The sequence below is a fragment of the Pleurodeles waltl genome, chromosome 1_1 (genome assembly GCF_031143425.1).
Source record: "Pleurodeles waltl isolate 20211129_DDA chromosome 1_1, aPleWal1.hap1.20221129, whole genome shotgun sequence".
Classification (NCBI taxonomy): Eukaryota; Metazoa; Chordata; class Amphibia; order Caudata; family Salamandridae; genus Pleurodeles; species Pleurodeles waltl.
This window is the reverse complement of record NC_090436.1, coordinates 199,958,011-199,974,903: the sequence shown is the minus strand read 5'-3', so window position 1 is coordinate 199,974,903 and position 16,893 is coordinate 199,958,011. Positions and strand designations below refer to the sequence as shown.

At 47.3% G+C, this 16,893-nt stretch overlaps 1 protein-coding gene across 1 annotated transcript in view; it reads left to right on the top strand.

Moving 5' to 3' along the window:
• Positions 1-16,893, top strand: part of SLC45A2 (solute carrier family 45 member 2) — a 323,571-nt gene that overhangs the window by 130,564 nt on the left and 176,114 nt on the right. Inside the window, exon 5 of the mRNA XM_069220574.1 lies at positions 6,615-6,738. Coding sequence (XP_069076675.1) covers positions 6,615-6,738 — 124 coding nt within the window. The remainder of the gene's footprint in view (positions 1-6,614; positions 6,739-16,893) is intronic.

Genomic DNA, 16,893 nt, shown 5'->3' with positions numbered 1-16,893 from the left:
GAAACGTGCTGCTTCCTAACTTTCACTTCACATTCAGGTCAACGGCCTCCAATCCTTCCAAACTGAATTTAGAAAAGCTGTTGCGTCATAGACTGGGTTAACTCCTGCCAACTTTTGCTTCTAGATCTTTTGCTTCCTTTGATACAGTTAACCATCTAGTTTGCATCATGAAACAACGAACATCGAGGGAACAGTTCTAAATTGGTTCACTTCCTACCTACCGAACCACTCCCAAGTGGTGAAAAGAGAGAGCTCATGTGTATTAAAATCAACCTACTTCAAGGCATTCCTCAGGGCTGTATTCTGTCCCTAACTTTATTTAACCCATATCTGGATCCACTTGGAGACAGCATTCAAAGGTTATACGTTCTCATCAATACACAGATGTTACCCAGATTTACCTTAAGATTTAATTACCAAGGGACATCTACCGGCTCTCCAACACCCTGGACAAAATGAAAATAATGGTTGTCAAACCACCACCTAAAACTAAACCCAACTAAACAGAATTCCTATTGATCTCACTGCATCTATACAAGAATGGATAAACTCTGTTCTTCCCCGGATGGCAGCAGACTATTGTGGGTAGTGCCAGTCCCTGGTATTCATCTTAAGCAACTGGCTTAACCTATAAAGGCAAATCTCTGCTCTGGACAAGAATGTGTGCTATCTTGTAGCCACCAGGCAGTTCAGTCTAGGACTTAAGGTCTGTAGTCTATGCACTTGTTCTCTCCAGAATGGACTATAGGAATTCGGTTTCATCCAGGCTCTCAAAAGTTAATTTGCCCAGTTCCTTTTCCACCCCCCAAAGTGTGTCCTACTCAGCTGCATGCTGTGTTTATGGATGCAAGAAGTTTGACCACATCTCTGCTTTTGGAACTTGGCCCTCTCAGCAGAGTCACCCCCAAATGGTTTGCTTTCCCCCTCCTACTTTGCTGAATTAGTTTATTGGCCTTCTCCTGATTGGTACATTTAAGTTACTAGTAAAGAGGTGCTGCATGTACCCAGGGTCCATACATCAAATGCTTCTAGTGGGCCTGCAGCAGTCGTTGTGCCTTCCACTAAAGTAGCACTTTAAAACATGTCAGGCATACCATTACAGCCTACAGTGTAGGTTTAACCTGCCTTTTTGACCTGGCAAAATAAACCTTTTGCCAAGCCTAAACGTTCCAATTTAATTAGATAGGCCCTAAGCAGCTCATAGGGCAGGGTGCATTGCATTTAAAAAGTATGAAATGTTTTTTTTTACAGTTTACATGTCTTGGTAGCCTCTCTCTCCCATTGGACAACACTGGGGTACCTTATTACATTGATAACATTTATTTGAGAGCAGGTAGAAATGTCATGTTTGAACTCAAATGAATTGTAATTTAAAACTCTCTTTCATGGTAAAGTCGGATTTTATATTATACTTTTTAAAGGGCACTTTTAGAAAGTTGGCACTTTCCTGCCCAAAAGATTCTAAGGGCTTAGAGGAGTTTCCAGTTGCCTGGGTCTGTTAATGACTCCCCTGTTAGGAATGCGTATTGGAACCAGATAGTGAAGAATGGAGGACTAGGTGCGGACAGGATTTTTGGGGGCAGAGCTGTTCACTGCCCCACTAGCATTTCAAAATGCTTGCCTCCAGCATGCCTACAGAAATGTAACACTAGTCTTTTGTGACCATAGACTTCTTTGAACCTTGGCAAGGGAAGGGAAGAGCTTTGCAGAACCAGATGTGGGGGGGCAGATGTGGGGGGATCCTAGGAAGTTCCCCTACTTCGCATGGTGGCACGAGTAATAAATATTGGAACTCCTGAACCTCTCTTCAGTACACTCCTGGATCTCTGAACATTATAGAAGGTCTGCTTTTTTCCAGAGGACTGCCCTGCTGCTTGAGGCCTGCCTTGTTCCTCGGATGACTACCCTGCTGCTCCTAGAAACTACCCTGCTTGAGGCTTGCTTTGTTTACCAGAGATCTGCTGCAGGGACACAATAAGCTCCATAGGCCTCCCTGCAACTGCCCAGCTGTCCTTCTGTAACTGGACTTTGTCTGAACCTGCACCTTGACCTGGAGGCCTCTACTAGAGTGAGTCCCTGATCCCCAAAAGTTGCCTCGCCAGGTTATGGACCCGTGGATTGTATCAGAGTGCACTCCTCTATAAGAAAAGGAGAAATCTTGAAGGTCTGGACACCTTGTGTCAGAGTTTGAGAAAGTAACCTTTTTAGCAGGCCTAACCTGGTTCCTGTATCTGACTGCACTCCATCACAGTCTGAACATGTGACTTTCCCCTGATCTAGCAGGACCAGAAGACTGTGAGTGGTGCTTTGTGCTTTTAGGCGCTATTCCTACCTAACAAAATTGCATTTCTCTGGTTCTACTGATTGTATTTTGTTGTATTGCTTTTGTGCCAAGCTTCCAGAGGGTTAAGTAGAGGGTAATCTAGTCCCTTTCATGGTTCATCCTGACGAGGATGGAGGTTATTGCTGGAGTAGGGGTTTCACCCCCATCAACCAGTATCCCAGGTTCTTACAACTGCAAACTCTTCAATATCTCCCTGCTAAATTAAGAGCATAATGTATCCCTCCCTGCATTGCTCACCATGTCCTGCACACATCCATACCCTCCTACTTCATTAAGAAATTGAATATCTCCTGTGTCATGTAGAAGTTGATTCCAATGGGCTGTACATATGACCCACTGTCTTGCTACCCCAGAAAGGAGCTCAAAACACTTCTATTTCAAAGTGGTAGACTTTGGTTCAATCTACATCACCCAACCTCCGCTGATTCAACATGATATTAATGATCCATTGGTTATTATTTCATTGTTTTTGAGCAACTCAGCCCCTGCTCTCTTTTAAAGCGCTTAAGGAGCTCAAAACGTTTCTCCTCCAAAGACACTAGTTGAGATCAATCCAAGTTCCTTCACCTGACTTCTACTGATTCAGTATGACTGAATTGATCTGGTGCTTATTGTTTCTGTAGTTGTTTTTGAAAACTCAACTCCTGTCCACTTGTAAATCACTCCTATGCACTCAGACCACATTCACACTATAGAAAACAATGAAAAAAATGAATAAACATGTTAACCTTTAAACTTTTAGGCTTGCCAAGAAAGGCAGGTGAAACTAGGAATGCCCTTGCCCTTCAAACCTTCAAACTGCCAGGCCTGGTCCTCCTGGACCGGTCAACAAGCATCCTGGGACTGGTTTCAGGGTATCACCCTTCACCAGCCAGGCTAGCTTGAATCCAGTGGCACAGTGAGCACTGGATCCCACGTCTGGGCATACCCTTCCCCACTTAGGGTGACTTTAGCACCACAAAACAATGATAGACGGAGTGCTGAAGCTTTTCAAACACTCACCCCCAGTTACAGATCTGGGTTTACTCCATCAATCTTTTGCATATGACTGGGTCCAAACTGGGGTGGCATGGTGAGGAAATGAACAATTAACCCCAGATCTGTGACTGAGGGTGAGTGTTGAAAAGTTTCAGCACTCCGTCCATCATCTTTGTGTTGCTAAAGCCACCCTGAGTGGGAAGGGTATGCCCAGACATGGGTCCTGTGCTCACTGTTCCACTGGATTCAAGCTAGTCTGGCTGATGAAGGGTGAAACCCTGAAACCGGTCCCAGGATGCTTGTTTCTGGTCCTGGGAGGCCCTGGCTTGGCAGTTTAGGCTGGACTGTTCCAATAGGGAACAGGGTCAAGACTGATTTGCATATGGCTGGGTCCAAACTGGGGTGGCATGGTGAGAAAAATAATTGATGGATTAAACCCAGATCTATGACTGAGGGTGAGTGTTTGAAAAGTTTCAGCACTCCGCCCATCATCCTTTTGTGTTGCTGTAGTCTGGATGGGACTCTGTGTATGCACTTTACCAGGGCTAGAGGAGCTGGCACCTTGACACCCTCTGGGGGACGATAGAGGGATTGACCTACTGGGGAACCTTGGAATAGGAGGGTTCCTCTGAAATGTCTTAGGACATATCCTACAGAAGGGTAACCCTCATTAGAAGCATCTCCCTGACTTCTGCCACTACATGGGTGCTCATAAGTACCAAAGCAGGCCATGGGACTTAAAGATTGCAGATCGGGAGGTTGTTCTACCTTCAGGACTGTGGGATGACACTGGAGGCAATCTGAGTCTGAGGACAACACTAGACACTGGATAGAGGGAATATTCTTGCTTAAAAGCTGAAATGCATCTCAATGAAGGGAGAGTAAAGCCCAAAAATATTTCTTATAAGACAGAGGGAGTCTTTGATGCCAGGAGGCTGAAAATCGATCCTCCTGGAGGGTAGAAACCGCCACCAGGAGCAAAAGAAGTTTGGTCTCCCTCGGGATCGACATGTGTGGCATGCCCCACACCCTTAAATGCAGATGTGGTACAGGCCACAAGGAGAAAAATGTCTGTGGGGGGGTGCCCCACCTTCTTTTGAAATGACTTCGGGTGCCCCATCTCCCTTGGGACTTACACTAGGAAAATAAAAGAACTAGGAAACCTAGAGTGCTGCTTTGCTGGAAACACAAAAGGATTCTGGGATGGGCCTGAACCCTGGAAGCCTTAAACCCAGGAGCATTAAACACCAGGCCTGTGTAACTTCGGGACTGAAAAGAAGCCCTCAATGATACCTCGACTGGCATTGCTGCTTTGTGCTCTCCTGCATTGGAGCATCAGAGAAGATGGGGGCCATGGACAATTACCCAATGTGCCCATTCCTTAAAAGGTCTCTGACCTGAGGTCCATTAGCTGCAATACGATGCACCCCTCATTTCCTCACATTGCATCCTGCCATCAGCACTCTTTTTTTTTGACGCATCAAGCTTCACCATCCGCTATGAATTCCCTACCGTAGTCATGGCTCCAGTGCACGTCAAGTGCACACCTGCATTTTGGGTCAAACTCTTCACTTGCTACTGGAGACATCAATGGCCTCCTTTTCGTTCCTTAATCCATCAGGCCCAAAACCTCAGGACATTCACTGTCTGTCATTACTGTCTGTTCCGCCACCTAGATCGTTGGTGTTCCCTGCTGCCCTTCTACTTTTTCTGCATCCTGAACCTTTCATATAGAGACTTCGACACCACCTGCCAGTCCGAACTCCTCATTGTAGCCATTGCCAGCATTGCTATTTAGACCAGTCATGGCCCACTTGTGAGCCAGCCATGACCAAGAGGTAAGAGTCAAAGCATTTATCGAAACGTCTGTGTTCTGTGACAATCGGTTTTCTACTAGGTAGTACTAGTTGTAGGTACCCTCTTTTATCACTTGTGTCCTGCTGCGGCCTACATCATTGCACTCCAGTTGGTAAAAAGAACCATATATCCACCAAGAACTGTATAGTCTAAAATATAGGAAAATAGAGCTATTATACTAAAGGACATCACAGAAATTCAGAAAGTCCTAGAACCATTATTTGCTGGGATATAGACCCAAGCATAATTAAAGTGCGTACGATGTACTACTGTTAACATTCAGCCTTATAGCCAGTGTTAACTTTCAGGGGGTGGGTTTTGTGCACTCAACCAGGGACACAACTCTTTCACTAAGGTAGTGTTTACAAGTTCTAGTCGATGGGTCAAATTTGCCAGATGCAATATTGCTATGTAGCAAGCGTGTCATGTTACATTACTGATCAGTGTAATATTTACCAGAAACACTGCCCCTAACGGAATTGCCTGTGTTCACAAACACCAAAAAAAACAGGTCATTGTTCACAAGAAATTGGTGTTGCCTGTCCCTGAGATGTACAGTCCCAATGTGTCAGCTGACTTCTGTGACGATCACAAGTTGTTCTTCTAGAACAATATTGACCTAAGCATTCAAATATTTAATCAGCAGACATCGTGGACTTGAAAGACCAGTTGGGAGAGTAATTAACCTGTTCGTTTGTAAAGCCCACATTAAGCACGATCGGTATCTTGGCACTGGATACCAGATGGTTTTAGTGGCTCAGTGAAATAATGCTTCCACTCCAGAATCCTGTGTTTGACCTCACGGCCACAGATTCAAAGCCCAGCGGCTCCACCCAGCTTTTCATCCTTCCAAGGTTAGTTAAATGACTACCATTGAATTGAGTAACAAAAAGCACCTGATATTCAGCACCAAGATATGAATGTGCACTTTACAAATACATATGTTTGGTTATGATTATTGTTTCAACACTAGCGCTAGTTTAAGACATTATAAGACAGCAAGGATGAGTGGACCTCTGCAAATTGACTGTGTAATCATGGGGTCAGGCAATCCTTGAGTGGCCACATTAGCCCACCGAGCAACCAATCCCTTATAAGGGTCTCCCCTGAAGTGTACATTCATGCCTGTTTACAACGCATATTTACGTTTATTTTACCTCATACTTTGCTGTTTCTTCTTTGAGTTTTTTTCAGTGACCATTCTAATTAGGGAAGCACGCTAGAGGAAATAATTGTATTGATGCATGGATTACTAAAATGCAGATCATATTTTGAGATCAGTAACGAGTAAAATTAATCAAATTTGCTTGCCACTTAAATTGATGCAAATTCAATTCTGATGTACACCCGTGGCCCGAGCGAAATGGATAAATATGTAAATAATCCTCACTTCGCTGTTGCTCTTTTAATGTTTACCACATGCTTTTCTCTGCAGATAGTGTATCATGGGAATCCATATGCAGCGCACGACTCTGTGGCTTACCTTACATATGAGAGAGGAGTAGAGATTGGATGCTGGGGCATGTGCATTAATGCAGTTTCATCATCGCTTTATTCATGTAAGAATAATGAACAATATTTATTGTGTGCTAAAGATAAGTTAGTCTGCCCAGTCCTGTTTTATCTATATGTTATAGATTGTATGGTTTCACAAGTGTCTTAATAATGGGTTGACGTTTTGAATTGGTATTCTAATGAAATGGCACTAAAGACAGTATTGACATGTAGTCACTACAGTACTGACTGATATAAATAAAAACCTAAGTGTTGTACCGGGTAACATTGGTGCACCAAAGTGACTAGTCAAGTACAGTTTCTTGATAAGGACTGCTGATGAGCCAACATGGAAGACTATAGACTTCAGTATTTTTTTTATTTTTATTATTAATTTAAGTCCTGAAGTCCGTGTGCAAATGGTATGGCCACCAGGGGCGGCTCCTCTGCTATGGTGGCGTAGCATTGCTCCCTGCCAGCAGTAGCAGCCAGAAAACTTCTACAGTAAAACCATAATAAACTAGGTTTATGTTTAAATTGTTTATTGTGGTTTTACTTTAAAAGGGACGGGCCCATGGGTGTGGCAGGGACAGAGGTGGAGAGTACCCCTCCCCCCCAGTGCGCAGGCATGTTTGGCTGGCCATCTCGGGCTGGCCAAACATACATGGCCACTAGGCTTTCTCCAACCCGGCACTGTGTTGCCGGGTCGGAGAGATCAGTCAGAGGGACTCACTCTGCCTCAGAATGCCCTAACTGGGTGCTCCGTCCAATCCTAATGCTGCAGTCATGCTGCCAGCAGCATGAAAGCAGCGTTAGGATTAGGTGCAGAGCAAGCAGATGTAAAATATATATATATATATATATATATTGTCATTCCCTCCCCACCGCCATGCACCGCTCCGCCCTTCCACTTTTCCTTCCTGTGAGCCGCTATTGCTGGCCACCCATGCATGGCATGTCGGGTGCAGCGCTTGGTCACAGACTAGACTTAGAGGCCAAGTCCTACTGTGCACGGCCAAAGGAAGTGTTCAAAGGGAGTTCGCTGCTTTTGGCAGGTTCAGTTCAGCGTGTGGCTACAAAGTAGGCCCTGCAGGCATCATACAACTGTGCATGGTCGAGTGCAGATGGGGGGGAGGGGACACGCGGCTGGGTTGGGAGTTGGTAGTGAGAGCAACTTCCACTGTGTATGCCTGAAGGCTGTGTGAGGTGTAGTTCAGACTCCTGCCACTGACTGAGCGCAGGGCCTGGCACATGTGGGCAGTTGGAAGACCGGTTCTACATGACAGTCAGATTGGCCTACCGGGCACCATGCGTTTTGGTGGGCTGGTAGGGTGTTGGCTGGGTTCACTGCCTGTGGAGTGTGGTTTTGGTGGTTTTAAAGTATGCTTTACACACTCTTTAAAACCATTTGTTTGTGCATTGTTTATGTAGAAGCAATGCAAGCTGGAAGGTCCCCAGCAACAAAACTGTCCCTCAATGCATTAAAACTGGCCCTCGTCCTGTCAGCCTACTGAAACAATCAGTATCCTGTCCAGCCCTGTTCTCCACCCAACTGTTGTATGTGGTGTATGATCAAAAATCTTAAAATTCACTAATAAACAAAGAAGAAAGTGAAGTTATGGTTAGCTTTGGTTATTGTATTGTAACATAGGTTTAAAAGAAGCTTAGATTATATTCACCTTAGAAACTCAGTTAAAGTAAAGTTAGGGTTAGAAAATAAAACCCAAATTCCACTGAAAATCACCAGCAGGTGCATTTATCCTCAAGAAAAAATGGGTAGTGCCCTGTAACCTGCGAGGAGCTACACACTTCAGATGTACGGAACCAAAGTAGACAATCGCGCCTCACTGGCACTGTACAGGAAAACATGTTCATTAGTACATGATTGTGTTTTTATGCATTTTGCCTGTGTGTGTAACAGCCTCTCCAGCTGATTACAGGAGGAGGAGGTAGTAGGTGGACTGAATCATTAATCTTAAGATTGCCATGTATGTTTAGGGCAAACAGGATATGCATGCCTGGATTGCACATGTTTGACGGTGTAATTCACCTACATCCCCTCACGTAGACACAATGTATTGAATTTAACAGCCATACTGCACATGTCTTAATCAGCACAGTACACATGTTAGAATGAGGGGTGATAGGGCGCAATTCAGTACATCCCAGAATCCATTTTAGAGCTGAAATGATAGCAGGGGTGGGAATCTCTCCCCTGTCCCTGTTAGAAACAGAGAGAGGACTTGGGTGGCCATTCTTGTCTTGGCCCTGCGTCTGCTATTTCTGTTCTGGCTTCCTAAATGCAGGATGCAGAATTGGGTTTCTTTTTTTCATATATCTCTTTATTGAGTTGGTGTAGTCAAGAAATAACCACATACAGCAATAGGTGAGTGTAGGAAAGTACCATCTTGCCTGGCATGTTACCCCCATATTTCACTGTATATATGTTGTTTTAGTTGTATGTGTCACTGGGACCCTGCCAGCCAGGGCCCCAGTGCTCATAAGTGTGCCCTGTATGTGTTACCTGTGTTATGACTAACTGTCTCACTGAGGCTCTGCTAATCAGAACCTCAGTGGTTATGCTCTCTCATTTCTTTCCAAATTGTCACTAACAGGCTAGTGACCAATTTTAGCAATTTACATTGGCATACTGGAACACCCTTATAATTCCCTAGTATATGGTACTGAGGTACCCAGGGTATTGGGGTTCCAGGAGATCCCTATGGGCTGCAGCATTTATTTTGCCACCCATAGGGAGCTCTGACAATTCGTACACAGGCCTGCCACTGCAGCCTGAGTGAAATAACGTCCACGTTATTTCACAGCCATTTTACACTGCACTTAAGTAACTTATAAGTCACCTATATGTCTAACCTTTACCTAGTAAAGGTTGGGTGCTAAGTTACTTAGTGTGTGGGCACCCTGGCACTAGCCAAGGTGCCCCCACATTGTTCAGGGCCAATTCCCCGGACTTTGTGAGTGCGGGGACACCATTACACGCGTGCACTATACATAGGTCACTACCTATGTATAGCTTCACAATGGTAACTCCGAATATGGCCATGTAACATGTCTAAGATCATGGAATTGCCCCACCAATGCCATCCTGGTATTGGGGAGACAATCCCATGATTCCCCGGGTCTCTAGCACAGACCCGGGTACTGCCAAACTGCCTTTCCTGGGGTTTCACTGCAGCTGCTGCTGCCAACCCCTCAGACAGGTTTCTGCCCTCCCTGGGTACAGCCAGGTTTGGCCCAGGAAGGCAGAACAAAGGACTTCCTCAGAGAGAGGGTGTTACACCCTCTCCCTTTGGAATAAGGTGTCAGGGCTGGGGAGGAGTAGCCTCCCCCAGCCTCTGGAAATGCTTTGATGGGCACAGATGGTTCCCATCTCTGCATAAGCCAGTCTACACCGGTTCAGGGATCCCTCAGCCCTGCTCTGGCGCGAAACTGTACAAAGGAAAGGGGAGTGACCACTCCCCTGACCTGCACCTCCCCTGGGAGGTGCCCAGAGCTCCTCCAGTGTGCTCCAGACCTCTGCCATCTTGGAAACAGAGGTGCTGCTGGCACACTGGACTGCTCTGAGTGGCCAGGGCCAGCAGGTGACGTCAGAGACTCCTTCTGATGGGCTCCTTCAGGTGTTGCTAGCCTATCCTCTCTCCTAGGTAGCCAAACCTCCTTTTCTGGCTATTTAGGGTCTCTGCTTTGGGGAATTCCTTAGATAACGAATGCAAGAGCTCATCAGAGTTCCTCTGCATCTCTCTCTTCACCTTCTGCCAAGGAATCGACTGCTGACCACGCTGGAAGCCTGCAAAACTGCAACAAATTAGCAAAGACCACTACTGCGACATTGTAACGCTGATCCTGCCGCCTTCTCGACTGTTTTCCTGGTGGTGCATGCTGTGGGGGTAGTCTGCCTCCTCTCTGCACTAGAAGCTCCGAAGAAATCTCCCGTGGGTCGACGGAATCTTCCCCCTGCAACCGCAGGCACCAAAGAACTGCATCACTGGCCCTCTGGGTCTCCTCTCAGCACGACGAGCAAGGTCCCTTGAACTCAGCAACTCTGTCCAAGTGACTCCCACAGTCCAGTGACTCTTCAGTCCAAGTTTGGTGGAGGAAAGTCCTTGCCTCCCACGCTAGACTGCATTGCTGGGAACTGTGTGTTTTGCAGCTACTCCGGCTCCTGTGCAATCACCGAGGATTTCCTTCGTGCACAGCCAAGCCTGGGTCCCCGGCACTCTAACCTGCATTGCACGACCTCCTGAGTTGTCCTCCGGCGGCGTGGGACTCTCTTGTGCAACTTCGGGTGAGCACCGATTCACTCCACTTCGTAGTGCCTGTTCCGGCACTTCTGCGGGTGCTGCTTGCTTCTGAGTGGGCTCTGTGTCTTGCTGGACGCCCCCTCTGTCCCCTCACGCAATTGGTGACATCCTGGTCCCACCTGGGCCACAGCAGCATCCAAAAACCCTAACCGTGACCCTTGCAGCTAGCAAGGCTTGTTTGCGGTCTTTCTGCGGGAAAACACTTCTGCACGACTCTTCACGACATGGGACATCCATCCTCCAAAGGGGAAGTTTCTAGCCCTTATCGTTCGTGTGGAATCCTCCGCTTCTACCATCCGGTGGCAGCTTCTTTGCACCCACAGCTGGCATTTCCTGGGCATCTGCCCACTCCCGACTTGATCGTGACTTGTGGACTTGGTCCCCTTGTTCCACAGGTACTGTCGTCTGGAAATCCATCGTTGTTGCATTGCTGGTGTTGGTCTTTCCTGCAGAATTCCCCTATCACAACTTATGTGCTCTTTGGGGAACTTAGGTGCACTTTGCACCCACTTTTCAGGGTCTTGGGGTGGGCTATTTTTCTAACCCTCACTGTTTTCTTACAGTCCCAGCGACCCTCTACAAGGTCACATAGGTTTGGGGTCCATTCGTGGTTCGCATTCCACTTCTAGAGTATATGGTTTGTGTTGCCCCTATCCCTATGTGCCCCCATTGCATTCTATTGTGACTATACATGGTTTACACTGTTTTCTATAGCTATTACTGCATATTTTGGTATTGTGTACATATATCTTGTGTATATTTGCTATCCTCATACTGAGGGTACTCACTGAGATACTTTGGCATATTGTCATAAAAATAAAGTACCTTTATTTTTAGTATATCTGTGTATTGTGTTTTCTTATGATATTGTGCATATGACACTAGTGGTACTGTAGGAGCTTCACTCGTCTCCTAGTTCAGCCTAAGCTGCTCTGCTAAGCTACCTTTTCTATCAGCCTAAGCTGCTAGACACCCCTCTACACTAATAAGGGATACCTGGGCCTGGTGCAAGGTGTAAGTACCCCTTGGTACTCACTACAAGCCAGTCCAGCCTCCTACAGTGAGAAACAAAGACACAGAGATAAGAAAAATTCAAACTAAGGCAAAAGAAAATTGAATACAACATTTAACCATTCCACATATCGAATATTAATAGTCCTACAGAAATTGCAGACTACAAGGTAAACAGGTGGGACGACAACCCAATCAACAGATGGGGGATAGCTTGATTGGTTCGACCCCCAGGAGGAGCCCAGCCGCACCAAAGGAGCCAAACCCATACGATCAGGGCCAGTGTGTGAAACCAGGTGACAATCTTTGTGGGGAGCGCGCCAGCCGCTGTGGAATACCACCAAGGGGAGCAAGCGGAGTCACTCTGGCAACATGTGGTGGTCCAGAGTGCAGGGGTGGGCCACGCGACTCTTCAAAAGGGAGGTGGAGGTAGCCACAGAGTATTCAGGGGGGGCGTGTGTTATTTTTGGCTTCAATGTGTACAATGAATGCGTCCTAAATTTCATAGTCTCCATCTGACAGTCCCCTGGAATGTAGGAGCCGTAGGGTTTGTGCTTCCGCCTGGGACCGCTGAAGCAGGTCACGCTGCCACATGGCATGTGTGGGGGAATGTGGGGCCTTCCAGTGAGTTGCTATAAGGTGTTTAAACGTTATGTAAGCCAAGTCCACAAATCTATGGAGTTGTCTGTCTGTCTCCCTTGGAGGGACGATGCAGTCCCAGCTGGCAGAACTCCGGGCACGGAGTCAGGGCATGATCAGTAATTTCCACTATTGTAGCGGTGATGTGTCCCCATGCCTCCACCAAATATAGACAGTCCCAAAGCATATGGTAAAAGTCTGCCAGCGGTTTCGCGCATCGAGGGCATGACGGGTCTTATGTGGGGAACATGCATTTTATGCTGGAGGGAGACAAATAAGTGTGGTGTAGGTAATTAAACTTGGTACAGCGAAGTCTAGAATTCCGTGAGACTTGCTTAATGGAGGAAAGTGCAGCTTTCCAGGCTGCTTGCGACAGGGGAGTAGGGCGAGCTCGTGTGCGTTCCAGACTCTGACAGACCTCCGATAGCAGCATGTTGTATATCTGTGTAATCACTTTTTTGGTGCCCTTAATGGATAGGATCAGCGTGAGAATCTGTGACGTCTGCGGTTCGTCATCCCCTGAGTCCCAAGTGAGATGCAATAAGTGTTGTATCTTACAGTATATCAGGAAGGTACCCGCATGTATCTCTGTGGTTTCTACTAGTTCGTTAAACATCAGTAGTGTAGCTTCTGAGTAGAAATCGCCCACGTTCTTGAGCCCTGCCTCCTGCCGTGGGGCCATGTTGTGGTGCACCAGCAGGTCGCGGGCTCTAGGCAGGTGTAACAGTGGGATCAAAGGTAAATATGGCATATGAGGGATGTTGGACTTTTTTTTGCTTATGCAGGGTCATCCCCAATCTTTTTGCCTCCTGCCTCCTATTTTTTCTGACCTGTTGCTGTTGGCTTTTGAACTCTGAGCACTTTACCACTGCTAACCAGTGCTAAAGTGCATATGCTCTCTGTGTAAATTGTATTGTTGATTGGTTTATCCATGATTTGCATATTTGATTTATTAGTAAGTCCCTAGTACAGTGCACTAGAGGTGCCCAGGGCCTGTAAATCAAATGATACTAGTGGGCCTGCAGCACTGGTTGTGCCACCCACATAAGTAGCTCTGTAACCATGTCTCAGATCTGCGACTGCAGTGTCTGTGTGTGCAGTTTTAACTGTAAATTCTACTTGGCAAGTGTACCCACTTGCCAGGCCTAAACTTTTGCTTTTCTTACATGTAAGGCACCCCTAAGGTAGGCCCTAAGTAGCCCTAAGGGCAGGGTGCAGTGCATGATTAATGTAGGACATATAGTAATGTGTTTTATATGTCCTGACCGTGAAATATTGCTAAATTAGTTTTTCACTGTTGCAAGGCCTGTCCCTCTCATAGGTTAACATGGGAGCTACCTTTAAATATGGTTAAAGTGTAGATTCCCTTTGGGAGCGGATGGACATGTGGAGTTTGGGGTTTCTGAGCTCCCAATTTAAAAATACATCTTTTAGTAAAGTTGATTTTAAGATTGTGTGTTTGAAAATGCCACTTTTAGAAAGTGAGCATTTTCTTGCTTATTCCGTTTCTGTGACTCTGCCTGTTAGTGGATTCCCTGTCTGGGTCAGTTTGACAGTTGGGATGGTTGCACCTCACGCTAGACAGTGACACAAAGGGAGCTGGGGTGTAGTCTGCATTTCCTGATGAGCCATCTGTGCTAGGAGGGAGGAGAGGAGTGGTCACTCACACCTGAAAGGGCTGTGCCTGTCCTCACACAATGCGGTCTCCGACCCCCTGGTGAGTGTCTGGGGCCTGGCCTAGGAAAGGCAGGATTTCACATTCAAAAGAGACTTTACTTTGAAGTAGGTCTACTTCAAATGAGAAATTGGGTATAAGAAGGGCACCCAAAACCACAGACTTTAGATCACTTCTGGACATCAAGAGGAACCTCTGCCTGGAGAAGAGCTGAGGAGAAGTGCTGCCCTGCCTGTGACTGTGCTTTGTGGCGCTATCCTGCAGTTGCTGCTTCTGCCAGAGTAAGAGGGCAAAGACTGGCCTTTGTGTGCCTTCCATCTTGTGAAGAAATCTCCAAGGGCTTGATTTAGGGTCCTTGCTTGGACAGGGGGTTACCTGACTGTCAACCAAAGACCCAATTTCTAACAAGGGCCCTTACTGTGTAGGTATCGCAGCCAACATGTTTTAGCAGTATCTAGTATGATGTTACCCCGGGACATGCTCTGTACGATAACCAAGCCAGCGGTAGTGTTGGAGCAAGTGAATCCTTCAGCACTTTCTTCTCCATCAAGTTGTTTTCCTGCAACCAGCTAGTGGGCCACTGCAGTTGGGCAGCAGCATAATACAATTCTAAGTTAGGCATACCCCGGCCCCCATTGTCCTGTGTGTATTGTGTCGTGGTCAACACAACGTCTGCCTCTTCCCCACAGTAGATCAGTTAGAATGCTCTGTAGGGACTTGAAGAATGAGTGGGGGAGAGCTACCGGCAGCACTGCAAAATGGTTTAATAATCTATGGAGGATAAGCATTTTGGCTATGCCCACTCTGCCCATGGGCGATAAAGAGAGAGATCCCCAGAAGGGAAGCGAGCCTCTTATTCATGGATCAGTTGCTGGATAAATGGGAGGAGTCTGTTAGCTAGGATTTTCCTAATACTTTACAGTCTGTGTTCAACAAGGAGAGCAGACAATACAACCTGACATCTAAGGGATCGCGGCCAGACTTCGAGAGCACCGCTATGAGGGCCTCACTTAAGGAGCTCGGTAGCTGTCCACGGTTGCGTGACTCATTGAACATAACGAGCATGGGCCGTAGGAGATGACTCGTCTGTGTCACATAATACTATATTAGCAGGCCATCCGTGCTAGGAGCCTGGTTTTGGGCCATTTGGGAAAGTGCAAGACGTAACTCCTGCATGCAAACAGGGCCATCCAGCGCAGCTGCCCGCTCCGGTTGCAAGCACCTCAGGGGGAGAGAGCCCAGGAAAGCGGATACTCGCCACGATGGAGAGGAAGGGGGGGCGCGTGTAGCCCCTGGTAATAGGCGTAGAAAGCTTCATTTATCGCCACTTGGGTGTTCACTATCATGCCCGATTCCAACCTAATTGCCCCAATGGGTGAGTGGTGCAGGGGTATCGTGCACCAACCAAGCCAGCAAGCGGCCCGATCTGTCACTGCCTACATATTGTCGTGTCATGAGGTGTCTATAATGGTGTTTGCCTAGCCTGGCGTAAGCCTCCCTGTACCTGGCCCGCAGGGGGTGGAGCACCACGGAGAGCAGCTCATCCCTCGCTCTACGGCAGTCTCCACTGTCCGCATTACAGACTCCTATTCGGCCAGCTCCAGAACCAACGTCCGCCGGACCCCCAAAGAGGCGGTGATGCAGTGGACACGCACAACCACTTTATGTGTGTCCCATTCTGTCGCATGGTGTGCTGTTGTGTTAGTATTATGTGAGAAATACATGGTTAAACATGTGGCAAGCTCTTCGCGAAAGGGGGAGGTCAGACAGTGCCTCTACCTGTAAGCGCCACGTAGGTATCTGTGTGTTCGGATGGCCCCAGCTTCCCAGGAAGGGTCCTGAAGTAGCCCAGCAGACATTATGTTCAAGAAGCCACTTTGGTTAGTGTTGGGTGCATATAGTGCCATTAGGGACAGTGGAGCACCATCAAGGTAGCCCTCAGTAACTACATATCTACCTTTGGGGTCCACTTGTGTGTGGTCGACCATGTAAGGCACTCTGGGGGCAATCCAGACTGCCACACTGCGGGAAAAGGATGAGGAGGTGGTTCCAAAGCTCTGGCCCTTCCAGCTAGAGCGTAACCTCCCAAGGGTGGACTCCGATAAGTGTGTTTCCTGCAGCATAGCGATATGCACCATATGTCGCCACAGGCAAGCGTGACTGCATTGTCTCTTACGTGGTGTGGCCATACCTCTGACATTCTATGTGATCACATTATAGCATGGTGTTTGTGCTCTCGTCTCTGTAGCCATGTCCGAGTGATAATGTGAGCGTTTAAGGGACCTCAAGGGGACCGGCCCACCCCTACCCCAGCGGGGCTCGACTGTGCCCACCCCGGGGATGCGGTCCCATTCCTAAGTCTGTGATCGCGCCCCCCCTTTTGTTTCTCTCAGGGTGATTAGTGACAATGACAAACCAAACCAAATGAAATATAAAGGGAAGAGCCCATGCAGGTCCAACAGGCGACCAACAGCATGATCCATTAACAACATAAGATCAGAAATAGAACTAAGCCTGTAAGCAGGCATGGGGAACAACTGGTCCATATGGAGAGGGGCACAGGGGGAGAAAGC